The sequence below is a fragment of the Branchiostoma floridae genome, chromosome 6 (genome assembly GCF_000003815.2).
Source record: "Branchiostoma floridae strain S238N-H82 chromosome 6, Bfl_VNyyK, whole genome shotgun sequence".
In the NCBI taxonomy this organism is placed as follows: domain Eukaryota; kingdom Metazoa; phylum Chordata; class Leptocardii; order Amphioxiformes; family Branchiostomatidae; genus Branchiostoma; species Branchiostoma floridae.
The window spans coordinates 15,406,009-15,424,936 of record NC_049984.1 but is presented as its reverse complement, the minus strand read 5'-3'; the positions used below and the strand labels follow the sequence as shown (position 1 = coordinate 15,424,936).

The window sequence follows — 18,928 nt, the reverse complement described above, 5'->3', positions numbered from 1 at the left end:
TGGTCCTCGTCATTGAGACTGTTTAACTCTATTAATATTTTCCATTCCATGAAGACAAAATGAATTTCTTAGATGATAAAGGGTATGTCACCCTGTGAGGAGCAGTATAACCCTGTCGTGTGTAAGCATGTCGACCAATGATGATGTTGATGATCATAACATGCGCTGATGACGTAAGTCAGACGCAAGTCAGACATCCAGTTTTTTTATTCCAGCCTCCAAGTAATCCTAATTCGACCTCATACTCAAAGTGAAAATGTCAGCTGGTTTCAAAACCAGGTACCACAACTCGCAAACAGCATCGATTGGGGAAGCTAAAAAGGACATTTCTATGCAATCAGAATATATGTAAAATCTTATATGTACTTTACCATGATTATGCACTGTTTGCTTCTCAAAAAAAACATTTTTTTGTGAGCTGCGGTGCCAGCTTACGAACTGGCTGCCGTGTTTACTACTGACATCACAGGTAGAAATTAACAGGACTAACTTATTATTATTTTGTTAGGAATAAAAAAAATGGAAGTATGATTTGATTCAATGTTCGACAACATCAAAAATATGAATATTTCATACAAACATCTGTACTTTTGTTCATTTAATGATTATCAGATGGCCAGGCGATGTTGACCAATCAGAAGGCCCCATTTCATGTAGGTTATGTTTCTGTAACACACAGAGTTCCAGCCAGCCAAATGTTAAAAAGTGTTCCAGGTGTTAAAAAATTTTAACACCTGACCCAATCAGAAGGAGCGATACACAGGAAAATCAACCAATCAGAGTGAGGGATATACACTCGTAAAAACACCTTGTTCGCTTCACTCACTCAGTGGTTTTATTTGGTGGTTATAGCAAAGGACCAGGCGTTATGACACCATACTCACCTCATTAAACCTCAATTAATAAACTATGATTGCTTGTAATCAGGAACTGTTTATCTTACTAGTGTCATTGGTGGCACAACATGTATTTAGCCAGGCATGCGTCCAGGTGTCATTTGGACGCGCTTTTCTTAAAATAACAAGAAATTGGACGCACTAGACGCCCTTACACTGGGGAGCAGATCTTCTGACAAGCATGATACTCTGATTGACCAGGGCTCTACTGTGACCTCTCTGACAGTAATTTTGGCCCTCAGGATACCTTAGAGTTAGAATGCACAATTTTATCTTAAAATTCTCGAACCCCCCCCCCCCCACAATGGTCGTGCCTATATCATCACTTACTGCGACTCACCAAGAAATTTGCACCCCCATGATAAAATCCTACCTAATAAAAGCCTGTGGCACAAGCACTAAAAATCTTACCTTTCCCAGAGCGATGGCACAGGCAGCCAGTCCAATGAGCCCCCCCTTCCTGCTGTGGGGATTGTTGGAAACGGCAAACTCATCCGTCAGCACTCGGATCAGCTGCTGGATCTGGGAACTATTGTTCGCTGTGGAGAACTCCTTCACCATTCTGGAAGTAACATTATAACTCATAGTGACTCACATACTTTCAGATCAAGAGCTATCTACTACTTCAAAATCAGGATATAATGACAATAAGTTTATTGCAAGTTCTTGCCTGAGGGCTATTTTTCCAAGTGACAAAAAATGATAGACAAGCAACTATGTACTCTTGTCTACAGTCTAACGCTAAACTGTAACTTATTGGGATTGACTTCTTTTTCTGAGACAGAAGAAGATCTTTTGTTCAAGGACACAACATTTTCTCAACTTCTGGTGCATTTCGCATCAAAATATGTGTATTCTAAGGTGGGTATGACATAAATAAAATACAACACGGTGTATTCCGCATCACCCTCAGTCCCAGCCCTACCAGGTCAGGCTTGTACCTTCGGTGATAAGGAATTCACCGTGTTGTATTCTATATTGATCACTTTAACATCTCTAGAACATGTGATATCAAAACCAGAGCTTCTGCTGCATTACCGTAGGAAGCCACTAGGAGGCCCATTTTTGAAGTTGATTTCTGAACCCTCCCAACATACCTTGATGCCAATTTCTAAAAATATAGTAGCTACTGGTAGATGATGCAATCCTTCAGATGATCTGTTATACTATTACATATTGTATACTATAACTTATTATTATACTTATACAATGCAATTACAATATGATAAAATATAATATCATATAACATAACTTATATATTCATGGTATGTAACATCCCATGGCCATTTCTGTTGACCAATGCCACAGCTGGAATGAGTTTCTTGAAAAAATAATTCTCCTTGAACAAGTTCAAGTTCAAAGACACCAAAAGCCTTACGTAGCATTTCCCTTCTGGGTTACGCAAATATCAATAGTTGATTGGAATTTGAAGTCCATTTAGAAGTGATACTTGACCATTGACTTTGCAAACTGTGCACTGCACGTACACAGCACAGTAACACTAACAGAGAAAAAAATTAGATGTTTTCTGCACACCATAACACATTTGATGAAAGTCGCCAAACTCAGTATGATTTCGGACCAGTCTAAGTGTCAGTCAAACTTTTGACACTTGATAATAAAATAGAATATTTTGCCAGCAAAGAATTTCAAATCTACATAGTGTAGAGGAATGTACCATGTTGTTTCAATGAATAACGTTACGTTACCCAACATCAAATGATCTATAAGTATAAGTGTGGTTGATGATGCAAGTGTGTTCAACTACCAACTTAAAGGAATTATCTAACGATGCTACACGTTAAACAGACAATCTTGTTGTGTAAAGACGTTCTTAAAGATCGTCGTGAAAAACTCTAAATACGCGACGCAACAACATCAGTCAGCTGAGCTGATCATGAGTTCTGCGCAAAATCGTTCTCGCCCCCCTCCCACTCACTTCTCTATCTCCAGCGCGGCGACTTTCCTCTTTTCGTATAGCTTGTCGTTCAGAGCCCGCACTGTTGACAGACTCAACGGCGAGAACTCCTTCTCAGACGAAGACATGGTGGCGCTGGGCTACGTCTTGAGGAAGAGAAAGTGTTGGAGAGTCAAAAACTAAGGAGAAAAGCTGTGAACCCGGAAGCCGGGCACACCTCGGGGTCACGGGGAGGTCACGGGACCGGTGGAATCCAGATCCTGCGAATCGGCGGATGGCCGAATGTCGCACTAGGTATAGGTGTTGTGGAAACGGGTAGCGCTTTCTTTTCAGTCATGAAAAATTCTTTAATAATAGCAAGAATAAAGTACAAGGCAAGAAAATTAAACGAAATGAAATTAAAGTTTTTATCAATATTTTTTACGGATGGTACCTCTCACTGTGGAAATCTTAGCTATAGAATTGTACTTTGAATTGATAAAACCATATTATCTTGTCCCTGCCTTAAAATCACTTGGAAGCAAACTTTGATATTAAATAGAAAAAAGTTAAAGTCACTTTTAACGTTACATGTAACGTTAACGCTAGTTCGCCTTAGACTGCAGGGTAACCTATATCCATTGTATTTAACAAGGTATTTATGAATATCAATTCAACGAACGTAGTTTCAAGCAAGTGCAATATTTTCAAAATATTGACTTCAAAACCATCCTCCGTCGACTTGATATCCCTGTATATAAAATAGCACGTTTTGAAAACAACGGATATTGGTTACCCCGCGGATAAAAGTGAACTAGCGTTACGCACAACGTAAGACTCGCAAAAGAAAACTGAAAGTCAAGCACCGAGTAACAGTCAATTTGGTTTACCGTACTTGTTAACAATATTCAAATTTCACGATACAGTGGAAGCCAGTTAATTGCACATCGGATAAACGCACACTTCGGTCAATTGCACGGAATCCCCAAATCCCGTGGCGGTGCGGTCCAACTGGGTAACTTCGCATTATCGCAAACGCCGGATAATTGCACGGAATTTGCTGGCAAATTGGGTGTGCAATTAAGCGGCTTCCACTGTACTGTGCTTTTAATGATATATGATAAGACATTAAATGCCTGTTCATTCCCCAATATTACTATCCCACGGCTTGTTGTGATCACATGCTCAGAACATCAACAGAAGAAAAATCAAAGACGTGTACCCAATCATTTTTCAGTATTACCATCCCACGGCTTGTTGTAATCACGTGCCTAGAACATCAACAGAAGAAAAAATCAAAGACGTGTACCTAATCATTTCTAACCATTACCATCCCACGGCTTGTTGTTATACCATGCCTAGCGACATCAACATAACAAAAATTAAAGACGCGTAAGGTATAATTTATCGGCATTAGGCCGCACCAATTTAATTCCTTGGTTCACGGATTCGCTCGCTCCTATTTTTTGGAAAATAAAATAAAAATAAAAATCACCACTCAGCAAATTTTCACCATTAATGAAACCATTCACCAACTGTCTGGTGTAGCAAATTGGCCTTTATATTATAAGCTCCTTAAAGTGTGGGTACAGGTGCTGTTACTGTACAATTATAGTGTTTTTGTACTTTTTTCAAGCTGAAAACTTTTTTTCTTTATGTTTTGGATTAGCCGTTACCTTTACCCCAACCATTTTACAATTTTTATTTTTATTTTCATTTCGCCCTCTCGCTCCATATCTTTTATGAAAAAATCCGTGAACCAAGAAATTAAATTGGTGTGGCCTTATAAGCCGTTACTTATAATTTGCGCGGAGTGGGGGGGGGGTCGTACAATTATCAATCATCTTATTACGACTGCCGCAGACATATGATATGGTTATTAAATCAAAAAGTTTGATACATCAATTTGACAAATGAAAGACGTGCATCAAGTTTATCTAAGCATTAACTTATAATAGTTATACCAGGTAGTTTATGTTTTGGGGCGAAAGTTCAGTGACCTGATCAGTTAGACCACAGCAAGTAAATTTTATGGACAATGCTCATTCATCTTTAAAAAACAAGTTTTTTTTTCTTGTTCATGGATGTTCAGAAAGACCCAAATGATTTGGGTAACGTTAAATAGGCTTGTTGTAACCTTATAATTGGGTCTGCATGCTCTTTTCCGTAAGGCGTAGGCAGCCTATTTTATTTCCCGTAAGTTCGTAGGGAAAACCATCTTGTCTACGTAAATCGTAGCGAGGTGACGAAATTTAACGTAATTGCCTTCCTTGATTTAGCGTAATACGTAGGGGGTTCTCCTGAATTCAGCGTAAATCGTTGTCAGGACCCCCCATACTGACCCTCTTATAATTGTATGTAGAATTGACACTAAAGATGTAGCCTTGATTGTACTCGTAAGTTGCAGAAGTGAAACTTGCTGCAGAATTGTAAGAGAGGCACCAGTATGGAAGCCATGAGTGAAGTTGACAACGTGGTTAGTGATGACGTCTACCACACTAGTGCACTTCTTGAATACAGAAATGAATGCCTTGTTGGTTAATTGTGATGTCATATTTTTTCACTTCAATTCCTGCTACAACGTTTATGTTTTTTTATATATACATCTTGTTTTTTTCGCCCTATCTCATTGTGCAGCCTTCAAAGGATGTCATCCATGAAATTTACTCGCTATGACCTTATTTTCCTGTATAATCAACCGCCCACCATGCTACAAATCACACTGATCACAATCTGATGATTTCTGAAGATTAAAGAACGAAACTATCGCGCAGTTACTGTAGTTAAGAAAATTGACACTTTGAAGTTGCCGGTCTGTAATCAAAGTATAAACACCGAACGATCCTGACTATATAATTTCCAAGCAGATGTTTGCGCGCAAGACAATATCAATAGCCGAAACATTTGATTCTTGTTTTTGCCCAAGGCTAACCGAATGGTACGAGGGGCATTCAATAAGTAATGTCCCTGACCCATTTCCCATAGCAGGAGATTAATGAAACTTGGCACAGTTATTAGTCTTTCTCTTCATAGGAACCACCCAGAGTTTTGCATTTCTACCATCGTTTGATGCAGCTCTGGACACCGATTTTGTAGGACATCCCAGGTTGGTCCTCCGACAGATGCCTCATCAATGGCAGAAGAGGGACGACCAGGTCTGGGAGCTGTTTCCACAGACTTCCGACCTTGTTTGAATTCAGGATGCCAGCGTTTTTTTCATTTCATCAAAAGTCCCCTTTGGTGTGCGTCCTTTCAAATACAAAAACCGGATCACTGCGCGACACTCAACTTCCTCCATTTCACACCTGGTCCCTTTCACACCTGACTCAGTTCAAACACCAGTAAATCAGTAACCACAATTAGTTCAGAGCTGTCTTTTGCAACATAAGCCATAGAGATATGACTCATTACACATGCAAAATTTCATCTAGATCAGACAACTGGAAGTGGGTCAGGGGCATTACTTATTGAATGCCCCTCGTAGAGAGGGATTTCAGACCACCCTAAAACGAAGATGATCCTGATCGTGATATCTATCGGCAGTTCTAATCACTAATTTTAAATCCGACAGAATTTCTATCCTGAATAAACTTGAGCAGTCCCAATATATAGTTAGCCTGGGTACCATCCGGAAAGTAGTTCGCTCCGACGTTCATTATACACTATATACAGTCGCTTCTCTGTGAAGAAGCGAACATAGGAGCGAAGTACTATCCGGATGGTACCCACTCGGCCAGACTAATATATAGTCATTTCTAATACAATCTTTCACTGACACAAATTGGCATTTTCTGTTGAAAGGGGTCTTGGATATTGGTTTAGAAAATAGGCAAGTACATAAAGTTGCTTTGCCTTTTGTCTTTGTAGTAAGAAAACCTACGCCCTGACTGCAACATAACATTACAGATGTTCTCTACATTGCTTTGGTAGACTGTTTAAGATTTCTTTCGTATACTTAAGTTTCTATGTTGTAATTGTAGTTGTGTGCATGAATTTCTTTGTAGTTCTGTTTGCTCAATTTTGCTCATGGTCATACAGGAGTAACAAGTCCTACAAATGTTGCGCGAGAGTGTTATCTTGTTATTAGCTTACCATGAAATATCCATTGGGGTTATGTTCACTAGCGTTTGTATGTGTATGTTTGTGTGTGTGTCTGTCTGTGAACAATGGCTGGATGGATTGGTTTCGAACTTGGTGTGTTGGTGGGGTGTGACAAAAGCTGGAAATATGCAATGATAAGAATTTGCCCAGCCCCCCCCCCCCGTGGTTTTCCTTGCTGCTACCACGGAACTTCATGTATTGATATCTTATGTTTTGAACAAACTATGGTCACAATTTTTGATAGATCTTTATCAGTTATCTTTTATCGTTAGTTTATTAGTATTCTGTACGACCCAGCCAGTAGTTTGTAGTACCGTAGTTTTCAATAGCATGGTGTTATATTGGCTACCATCCATGCATGACCAAAGTCATACAAAACTAACGAAAAACTGGTTATGTCAAATAAATGAATTGTATCTTCTTTCTTTTATTCTTACCTTCTTACGAAACAATACGTAAGACTTCCTTTAATACGAAAGGATAAGATACTCAAAACTTGCCCCATCCTTGCAACGAAGACGTATATTACATCTTGTGACTTCTTTACAATTATAGCCAACAGTGTAGATACTAATGGTTTCAATATGCGACATGGACCTACAACCGCTTTGCACGAATCAAAGAACTGTGATGTAAGTCAAATAGCCTTTACTCAAGCAACTTAACATGAATTTGGAAACGGCAAGACGTTTCAGGTATAGCATTCACTACCTTTCGTCAGTGACACTGAGCAGATGAGTTGAATAGAATGTCTTATACTCTAACTTTGAATTTTGATGTGTAAAGAACGTGCTAGATGAGGATAAATTTTAGATATGAGGAGCAAAAAAAGTCTTTTGTTTCCTATTGGACCATCTACAATTTATCATCACCTACTTTACATATCAGTTCACAGTTATAAAACCTACTCAACAACAGATCTTCTCAGTGTCACTGACGAAAGATTGTGGATGCTACTTGAAACGTCTGACCGTTTCCAAAATCATATCCAGTTGCTTGAGTAACGGCTAATATGGGCATCTTTTTACCTGGATGCCTAATCTTCATCTACGTACTGTGATGTATGACGATAAAATAAAATTAATGAAACAAAGATTGTACTGATTTGTGAATTGTATTTACTGATCTGTAAATATAGTTTTACAACTAGCTACATTACACATGATGTAGCAGAAGCACCCACGGGTGATTTGTATGATTATTACATTTGTAGTTTCTAGGACACACTTCCTAATAAAAACGTTCACTGTTCCAAGTACACATGTGTATGGGTAGGAATTCTGGGTAATATGTCAAAGGTTAAAGCCCCTTAGACATAAACAAATCACGTCTGGACATTGTTATGCAATTTGAAACGATGGTCGAGACAAACCGCGTTTGAAGTCGGTGACCTTAACCTTTGACTTCTCTTTGACCTTGACCTTTACCCACAATTCCTGTCACTGCGCAGGCGTACTCTGAACGGTGAACGTGTTGATTTTACATTTTTCAATCCTGTATGGATCCGTATTTGAATCTCGTCTTTGTTGCTTACCACAAGGAATTTTTAACCTCTTTGGTTAACCGTCATTCCAATGGTGACTGTGTCGGAATACAGGCTAAAACGACAATGTTCACGGAATGAACAGCAAATTTCCCGATCACATTAACACAAATATACTGAGCTTATTTCGCGGTATGTCTGATAACTTCACACGTCGTCCCGTCAGGATAGACTCTCCGGCAGCTGACCCGAGTAGTCCACGTCTAGCGGTAGCCCCCAGGCAAGAAGACTCTCTTCGTCTTCGTCTGATCTCTTCCCCTTCCTCCTTGGTGAAGCTCTAGGAACCTTGACGACCCTGAAACGATATAAACAAAGGAAATACATGAAACATCTTAATGTATATAATTTATATGTCAATTTGAAAGAGGAAAAAAGTGCATCTTAGCATTACAGGTCTTTTATGTTCTAGGGTGTATATTACCGAGTAATTTGTCCCTACAGTCAAACACCCACCAAATTACATGATTATCCTACTGATCGCACTGCCTGGTGATTTAGGAAGATTAGAGGTTGGAATATCGTGGCCTTTCCCATCTGTCAACTTAATATTGCCAAGGACACAGCGTGTCGGCAATGATACATTATTACAACAAACAGACGTAATTGTGAATGGGTCTTTAGCTGATGTAAAAACGAATGTAACGGACTACGTTACCAATTGTAAAATCGCCATTTGCGATGCATCTGAATTTAAGACGTATGTATCTGTTCATACATTTATATACATGTATCATGAGTAAAATGAATTGCAGTAAGTCCGAGCAACCACCTGTCGTCAGAGGACACTTTGAACAGTCCCGTTCGAATTCATTTTACATAGTTAAGACTAGGGGTGGGTACCGGTACAGAAAATTCAGGTCCGGTTCAGGTCCAGAGGATCAGGGCCAGGTCCGGACCTGAACCTGGATCTAATTCAGTATGTGAGAACTTGTGAATGGAGGATACTCAAAGCAATGGTCTATTTCGCAACAAAGACAGAGTATTCGACTCTCACTGGTGTTTTAAAATTCTACAAGGCTAACTACCTCTGCGCTATTGACTGTAAAGTTTGGCAGAAATGACTATAGACTATACTCTACTTCGCTCTTCATTTTCCTCGGGCGGTAAGCCCCGAAACGTGTGAATGCCTGATCATATAGTCTGTTCATTTTCCAATAGGTTCAACATCCGGTCCACCGAATTTTTTCAGGTCCGTTTTTTCTGGACCGGTCCAATAAGAAAAAAAAAAACGGTTTTGTACCGGTACACCGTACCGATACCCAGCCTAGTTAAGACCCTTGCCCAAGCAACCGTCTTACCCGACCAGCTATAATTTTTGCAGTCCTTAAGGGGCATTAACCGTCCAATTAACAGCCAAAATTGATTGACAGAAGAAAACAAGTTTTGTACCGGTACGCCGTACCCCTATTGTACAATGATGATAGTGGTTTCCTTACTTGAGCAGGTAAAGCCTATAGCGTATCATCTGGTTGACGCCTCCTCTCACTCTCCAGAGGTTTCGCAGGCCCCTCTTCTCCAGGCCCGGTACCGGGACTGCCGTCGCCATCACCAGGACAGTCAGCAACACTACAGCGGTGGCGAACGTCGTCTTCATTTCACTGAAGTGACAACAGACGAAGAGAGCAATGAATCAAACTCTCATGTTAACAATGACAATGACAATGATCTTTATTGCATATTCCTGCCCAGCATGGGCTAAATGTATTGCCATTGGGTTGGATAACTTAAGTATACGTGAAACATCTTATATCATCTAAAATCTACGAGCGTACATAGTCTCTTCTCTCATTTTGAAACTTGTGTGAACAAATTTACAAATCTTTTCAAGTGCGTTGTATTTATTAGTCGTCAAATGTAGTTGAACATTTGATCCTTGCTTAAACAGTCAAACGTGTCTTTAAGGCCTTCTACCCTCTTATGCTACGGACCATTTAGAAAAAGGGGCCCTTATGATAGTTTACGGGCTGTTTTTTTTTTCCTGCACTTTCAGACGCGATCCCTACATACCCCCTAATACTCCCTCACATGTAGCGAAAATCGATCGGACGACGAGACTGCGAGCTCTCAATTACGAGGAGGCATGACCATGATGCCGACGAAGAAATGGCCATGGTTCCCCCCCTTCCCGTCATGGTCATGTCTCCTCGTAATTTTAGAGCTCGCAGACTCGTCGTCCGATCGATTTTCGCTACATGTGAGGGGGGTATTAGGACACTATGCGGCTACCGAGCAAATTTTGGGAATGGCCGGGAACTCTGGCCCGGAGTTAAAATCAAGCCGGGTCAACAAATAGACGCCGCGACCTACCCGTGAGAAAACAAAAAACAAACAAAAAACACGGATATCCTCTCGCGCGGTGTCCGGCAGTCGACCGGGACAAATTTGTGACATTAGCGCTTGTCAGACACACCGTAAAGTATAATGAATCGTCACCCAAATCGTTCAAAAACAACTTGATTCTTCGTTAAGAGTTACCGGCCCTCTTGAATGTACGGTTGGGCGTTGCCAGTTTCCCTGTGTGTTTTTTTTTTCAGGATCGCCCTGCACGGACTCTATTCAGTGCGACTACGTGTGTCTCCCATGTGTTTGTATTAACGATCGTGTCAAATTTTACACAACACCGTATTGTAGGTGTACGCTATTCTCGACAGACTCTATTGCCTATATTAAAAGACCAGCACTCAAGCTACTAATTGGCCTCTGGAGTCACCGGTACATGAAATACCTGACCAGAGACCGATGCTCCAAAGGTAAGTGACATCGAGAAAAATGCAGAAGCATTCAGGTCGTGCTGCACTCACAGAAGAAAATACATTGTATCGGACAGCTCTGTACCCATCCCATGTTATGCTGTGGTCACATTTGCACATTTGCACCGCGCGACTGTCGGCCTAAGGCTTAGGTCACATTTCCAAACCGGGGCCCGGCCGGGATGCTTTAAGAAACGAGAAATCAAATTGTATACCTAGAAATATACACATATCATGCCCATGTATCTTATTTTGACATTTTGTGTATTTTGATGTCTTTAATATATCATTCTTTTCGCTCCCGAAAGCTGCCCGGCCGGCCCCGTTTTGGAAATAACTAACCTAAGCCTTGTGACCTAAGCCTTAGGGGGTGTAGCCCCGACCGAGCTCTGAACCCACAAATATGCCCCGGTATTCTAGTACTGCCGGAGACGGCGGGGGTGCCCCTCTGTGTTTTCACTATTAGGTTACGGTGTATTTTTCGCCGGGTCCCTGGTTGATTTTATCAGTAAGTTCAAGGCTAGGCCGGGCCCAGCTAGGCCCCAAAATAGCCTGTAACCACAGAATAACCTACGGGGCCACGTAGGGTGAGACCCTAAAGTGACCAAAAATAGCCCATGTAGTAGGCCTTGGCGGAGCCCCTTTTCCCAGTTGTGACACCGTAGCATAAAGAGTCAAAATGACTGTGAAATCATTCCTATATTTCCCAACATTCGATAGAGACACGGGGAATGAAAATACTTAAATCTAAAAAAAACACCTTGCCTTAGATCTAGCCGACTATTATAAACAATGATTGTACAAGTTTCTCTTTTGATTCTAAGGGAAAGTGAAAAAATCTATATATATATATTTTACAAACACATCTCAAGCTACATACAATGCATATTGAACATTATTTAGAAACGAGAAGAAGCCGAACAAATGTATTAGAATAGTTTTAGTATCCATGTTTTAGATTATTACCTTTTGTAGTATATCTATATGTATTTTCTGTACTTAGCCCGATAGGGCATGAATGTGCAATATTACAATTATATAAGACTAAGTTTGGTGTTTAATTCGTTTTCGAGTCTTACGTTTATGAAGGTTAGACCAAAGTCTTTCTTTCATTTGGCACACTGATACCAGTTCCCACATTGTACCTCTCGTCGATGTTGTGGCCCTGGCTTAATCTCCAAGCGATTCTATGGTGCCATAAGATAGTATCAAAGCTGGCCAGGGAGTATAGCCGACCAAAGGGAGTCAAACGGGCACGGTAAGTTTAATACTATACATTACGCACCGTGGATCTGGTTGGAGATTAGCCCTGGCCGGGGGTTGCCTTTTACACGACGATTCTCGTCACTTCGCGCAGGCGTGCAAAAAAAGAATACCATACTTCGGTTGTGGAGGTAAAACGCGGTAAAAGGAAAGGTTTGGGCTCCGCCTTCCAATATTCTCATGACCTAGACACAGTGGAAAACAACCCACTGCCCCTACAGGCTGAAAAAGGCTATGATACTACCTTCACCTGTCAGATTCAGTACGAAGAACTGTGACAGGGGTCACCAAAATGACAATATACCTGCAGTAGATGGCACGCGAAGAAATGAAATGTCCAGCCTATGTATGATGTGCAAAATGACTAATAAAACCCGGTAGATATTGTACCATTGTACCAACTACTAGGTATCTACAACTGAATACCAGCTCAGTCATGCGTTCAACTACCAAACTTATCAACCAAGGATTAATACGTCCCCGGCCAAACATTTGTACTGAGTGGAACTCGTTGCCATCAATGAAGGTAGGAGCATCCTTACTAGATAGCTTAAAACAACGCTTTCAGTCAGATGTGCTTTCTGATGTAACAGGTCGTTCATTGAAATGTAACTAGCTGTTGCCGCGTCGTATGCCTGCGAAGCTGGTGTGTTACGCCGAAGGCCAGCTATACGGTCATGTATATAGATACAGATACGGAAACAGAATGTCTTACGTCGAAGAACAGCTATAGAGGCATGTATAGATACAAATAATACAGATACAGAAGCTGGTGTGTAACGTCAAAGGACAGTTATACCGCCATGTATAGATACAGATACAGAAGCTGGTGTGTTACACCGAAGGCCAGCTATACGGTCATGTATATAGATACAGATACAGAAACAGAATGTCTTACGTCGAAGAACAGCTATAGAGTCATGTATAGATACAAATAATACAGATGCAGAAGCTGGTGTGTTACGCCGAAGGACAGTTATACTGTAATGTATAGATACAGATACAAAAGCTGGTGTGTTACGTCGAAAATCGGTTATATATCGGCTATAGATATTAAAGGATACAGATACCCTTACCCAGAACCAAAAGAAAGTCAATTCTTTCCTTCCTCATATAGTTATTATACATATTCCACACTCATGCCCCATAGTAGATGATAACTCACCTGTTGGATGTACAGCGCCGTCGACAGGTAAATGTTCTTTCCCGCTATGGTGTACGATCGTTTTATATAGCTATAGGCTAATAAGTAACTCCGCCTCTTATATAGGCTTAATCGGTATAATAGATACAAGCTGTGCACGTGGTTGTACATGCGCAGCGTGGTGATTATGAAAACATTATGTTGATCTATTATTCAGGTGGCGTTTTTGACATGTCCTTTGATCCCACCTAGACATTTGCCTCCTTCACCGGCGTCTCTAGGGCCTTGGCGAAAGTTTTTTTTTGGGGGGGGGGGGGTGAGTGTGGGGGGGGGACGTCGAGGCGCGATTTTTTTTATCTGGGAATACGACGGGAAAGGAAAATATGCCGGGAAGGAAAAATGCCGGGACAGGAATTCATTGAAACATAATCTATTGGAAAATAACGTCCGGACTTAAGTATCCCTTTGAATGATTTAAATTACGTGTGCGGGGTGTATACTGGTCATTCCCGTTGGGCTTCAACAACGGAAATTGTCCACTTACTTTTGATGTCGACTTCTAAGACTTTTACTTCTTGTCGTGACGGTGTCGTCTATAATACGACTCCACAAACTGCCCATATAATAGGTCACCTTTACATACAACAAAGCTTGTTTTTGTGTCCAGAAAATGGACCTTAGGTAATCGCAAAGCAAGGGCTTAGAGGTGATTAAACTGATTGTTGTGTGTTACGTATGCCAGTATTGTGTATTGTGTATCTCCTTATGTCATACCTGTGACGCGAAAACGTACGATACGGGTGTTCCGGACCGTGTGATAACTTTCCGTATCACACAGGCTCGAAGTTTGTATCACACAGGCTTCCTTCGAGTAAATCGAACCATTTCGAGCGGGCCAAGTGCGACACGGCTGGCAATTCGAATACGTTGGAGCATTGCTATTGTAACACTTTTTGTTCGAGGGCACCAAATTTGTTCAACTTCTGGTGCATTTCGCATCAAAACATGGGTTTTCTCAGGTGGGTATGACATAGATAAAATTAGTCGGTCCCAGCCCTTCCGCTGGTCGGATCACCCTCCGGCCTTCGGGCGATCCTATCCGCGGTCGGGCTGGTATACCTCGGGTGATATGGAATACACCGTGTTGTATTCTATATTTACAGGGTGAAGGTTTCAGCATTGTTACTAGGGGTGGGTACCGGTACAAAATGTTCAGGTACGGGTATGGTCCATAGATCCAGGTCCAGGGGATCTGTGAAGTTATCATACTAAAAATAATTCTAATTCTATTAGGTGGAGTATCCGACGTCCATTGGCGTTTTGTATGTATGTATTGGTGTTTTAAAATCCTATATTCGTGTAAACAACAATAACTGCCTCTGTTTTAGACCAAGTTTGACAGTGAAAGCTTGGTGAAAATCAAATCTCCTCTACTTCGCTCTTGTAGAACGGGAGCATGTAAGCCCAAAACACGTGAATGCCTGATCATATAATCTGCTAATTTTCTAGTCCGTCAAACATCTGGTCCACTGTTTTCTTTTCAGGTCCGGTTTTTCCAGACCGGTCCAACAAGAAAAACGGTTTTGTACCGGAACCACCCCTAATTGATACACATTTTATTTATCTGGATTTGATTATTCGACATCATTGTAGAGTGTTGAAACAACTGATAAAGATTCAGCCAATTATTTACATTTAAATGCAATAATTTGTTTATTTGAACTTTATTTATTCATGGGAAGCTCAAATCGGCCTGAAGGCCATGAGGGAGGTTAGGGTCAGATAAAATATAAGATTTCATCGAGTCCTAATAAATCTATCAATACATATATCATTACACACATACACATGGTACAAAAACATGTAGTAGAGCGAAAGCTAAGGGTTCATAGTCCATTCGTTTCGGTCATTTCGTTTTGGTCACTTCAAGAGTCCATTAAGGTTTGGAGCTGTATGTGTGTGTCTGGCGGTAGGTGGTTCCAGACATTTGGTTCACGGTAGGCTATCGGTAGGCTATCGAGCTTCTGAAAGTATCTCATTTACGTTTTGAGACAACCAAAACCTACCGTGCAGTACACAAACACAAATGGCGCGTGGTAGTTTGTTGTTTAGGACCTTGTACATTAGCACGGTATTGTTGTAATGTGTGTGTCTTTAATGTCTGGATTTTTAATCCTATGGTTAACGTTAGGCAGCATATATTTTGAGTGAATTTTAAATTTTCGCCCTCGCGTATTAGTTTTGGGGTCTCCCGAGGATGTCATTAGATAAAAGGAAGTCAGTGTTACCTAATCTCGCTTCACAGGTCCAATATCAATGATTTCAGCACAAAGGACAGTCACCATCCCTAGTGGTGAAATTTAAAACCACATTTCCGTTTTACCCACAGGCTGAAGATGTCGGGGTGTTTGAAACGCGTTGTATGTGCGGGTACCGAAGGTATCCGACAATAGGCGAGAACGGATGCCAAAGCCGAACATCTACTTCCGTGCGATACCGAAGCGGAAGCATCAGATTTGACTGTTGTTCACTGTCCAATTAATTTCATGATAAAAGGGGTGAGGTAATAGACGAGCAAGGCGAGGGTAATAGACGATTATCATAATACGTTTATTGGAAGAAAGAACATATATTATGAAATAAGGACAATGACAATATGGTAATGCACGTATATATGTGTGTATTCTAGTCTAAGGTACTTATGCTAATTGTCTAAATCTAAACTTTACTATATATTGTGGGCAAAAGGTGATTGAAATTCTGATCAGAAGATTGGAAAAATATAGAGGGCTTAAAACCATACATTGGTAGCTGATAACTGTAAGAAGGAGTTTAATCTCGTCGATGAATTGATTTTCATGCATATTTCATTTTAATGCTCAAGATTTACTATAGCCATTATATAGAATATAAAGGAGGACATAGTTTGAATAGATAATATACATGTAGAACTAAAAACACTCAACAGTACATGCAATCATACAGCTACACAAGATCCGTTTTAGAATCGTTTTGTGTTAAGTGCTGTCCAGTTGGCAAGTGTGTATTTCTCTTGCAGGGGAAACATCACACTAGACAGCCCACATACAATACACAAACAGAAAACTAGGTTCATCTTTATATCCTGTATACTTGCGCCCCCACGCGTGTCGGATGTAAACTGCAGTCTTTACCTAAGCTCAACCCAACCGGATGTCATACGGCAAAGGTGAAATCAGTCCTTTCACATTACGCTTCGTCTGTTAATAACTCGTAGTTTGTTCCTACATTTCTAACCAGCAATGTTGATACTGGGTGGTTCATTTCACCAACATACAGAATAAGAAGATTCTGTGTCACAACTAAGTGCACAAATGATACATTTATTTACGTTTGGTTCGGCATTGTAAAAACCGCATTAACTACATTACGTTTGGTACCGCATCTGTAAGCAGCGACACCTATGGCTGCAGTGAAATGCGTGGCTGTTAGTATTGCCCTGAGGAAGGTGACAGATGACAATCATCTTACAGATAGTGTATTGAACTTTGACTTGAACAGTATTGTACCTGAACTTGATTTTTTTGAGAGGCAGTGGATAGAGAGAGAAGGAGAGAGAGGGAGAGTTTTATTCTGCTCTTTCTGTGACCACACATGTACTCGGACCTGCTACAGGGACATAATGCGCTTTCTACCGGAACCACCAACACAGTCGTCTTAGATTTCTGAGATTGCTTCATTTCTATCGACTCTGGTTTTGACACTGGGCGGCCAGAAGGACCGTCGTTTGGCCTGCTGAAAAATGATAATTCCAAGGGGACTTGTTGTATGTTCTTGCGATACCTGAAGGGACGTAGAATTGTTGTACGAAAATCTTTGATTTTGAAGGCGTACAGGACTGGGTTTATGGCCTGGTTAGAGTTATACAGTATCCACAGAACAAAGTGGACTGTCTTCGGCGTAAACGAAGCGTTATAATCAATCAAAAACACAAGCGCTCCCGGAAGCCACAACACACAAAAGACACAGCAAATGATGAAAAGGTTTTTGGTCTTTTGGATAGTCCTCCGAGCGATGACTTTTCGGGGGACGTTTGGGTTGCTCCGCTCGCCCGAAGCCTTGACGTGGCTGTAGATTCTTTGATACACGAAACCGGTGATGGCCAGAGATACCAAGACGAAGATGAGACAGAAGGAGACGTAGCCGTACGTCTCGGGGTTGACGTTCTCGATCTCGCAGTCCGTGTTCCAGCCGAAGCTGCTCCACCCTACCAGCGGCGGGAGGATCATCAGGCTCCCCACGGCCCAGGTAGCCACCGCCATTCCTGGGGAACAGCAAATATACGGTATTATAGGGTTGACGGATCGTCATGATTTGTTGTATGTAGATAGCTTCAGTGATACTTCATCTATTTGAATATTGATTATGGATGTTTGAATCTAATTTGCATAATCAATGAGGAAAGTCTATAAACTAGCTCCGTTTCTTTTGACGACTATTCCGACATGTAGTATTTGCAAGAAAGAGAAGAACCCTGAAAGATTAACATTATGGAAATAAGGGCCTAATTTGCATAATTAATAAGTTTTGACTTTTAATTTGCGCGCTATATCGTTTGACCTGGACATAGTATGGTCTTGAATTTTTGGTGGTAGATAGCTTGTGATGTAAGAGACTAGTGATATATGTTTGAGCCCCCTAGCAGCTTGCTCTGGAATTGCACAGGCGTCTTTGTTAAACTCTTTCTTTCAAGGATAACGGTACATAGGAAAGACGGATTTCCATTATATTTTACTGTGGTGGTGTTGAGGGGAGTGAAGATGGTCTTGTAGCAGGTCAGGCTCCTGACGATGAAGATGTACCTGTTGATGGCGATGAGCGCGCACGAGGAGGCCATCACCACCTGACACATGTACGATAGGGCCGCTAGGAACCTGCAGAGGTTTATTAACTTAGTCCTTTATTTATTTGTATTTTGTTATGTGGTGCTGTTAAAATAAGTTGTTATAACTTGAGTGCAGCGCTACATTGTCTTTGTCATGTGTTCTTGAACAAAAACAAACCTGCAGAGGTGCGCGGAGTACGGCCACGTCCCCGTCACCAGAGAGAACACCGTGAACGACTGGACCAGGCCGGACAGCAGGAAATCAGCAAGGCTCAGGTTGAAGATCAGGGCATTCGATGAGGTGCGAATCTGTAGGATGAGAGATAACTAACGAGGTAACATTTGCAAGCAAGTAATGTTTACATTCATATGGTCTAGCCGGCAATTGTTTTTGTGCGTACTCCAGTGGTTAGGGGCCAGCTGTTTAGATGTGTTCTATGCCACTGTGTTTGAATGATGGCTAAAGAGGT

The 18,928-nt window shown here is 41.1% G+C and overlaps 2 protein-coding genes across 2 annotated transcripts in view; both read right to left on the bottom strand.

Annotated features, from left to right (window-relative positions):
* Positions 1–3,070, bottom strand: part of LOC118417874 (protein VAC14 homolog) — a gene marked incomplete in the record, with an annotated part of 24,794 nt that extends 21,724 nt beyond the window's left edge. Inside the window, 2 exon segments of the mRNA XM_035823626.1 lie at positions 1,308–1,458; positions 2,836–3,070. Of these exon segments, the coding sequence (XP_035679519.1) occupies positions 1,308–1,458; positions 2,836–2,942 (258 nt within the window).
* Positions 3,071–17,290: 14,220 nt separating this feature from the next.
* Positions 17,291–18,928, bottom strand: part of LOC118418130 (5-hydroxytryptamine receptor 7-like) — a 3,809-nt gene continuing 2,171 nt past the window's right edge. Inside the window, exons 2-5 of the mRNA XM_035823962.1 lie at positions 18,637–18,767; positions 18,314–18,507; positions 17,653–17,897; positions 17,291–17,368 (exon numbers count right to left, since the gene is read on the bottom strand). Coding sequence (XP_035679855.1) covers positions 17,291–17,368; positions 17,653–17,897; positions 18,314–18,507; positions 18,637–18,767 — 648 coding nt within the window. The remainder of the gene's footprint in view (positions 17,369–17,652; positions 17,898–18,313; positions 18,508–18,636; positions 18,768–18,928) is intronic.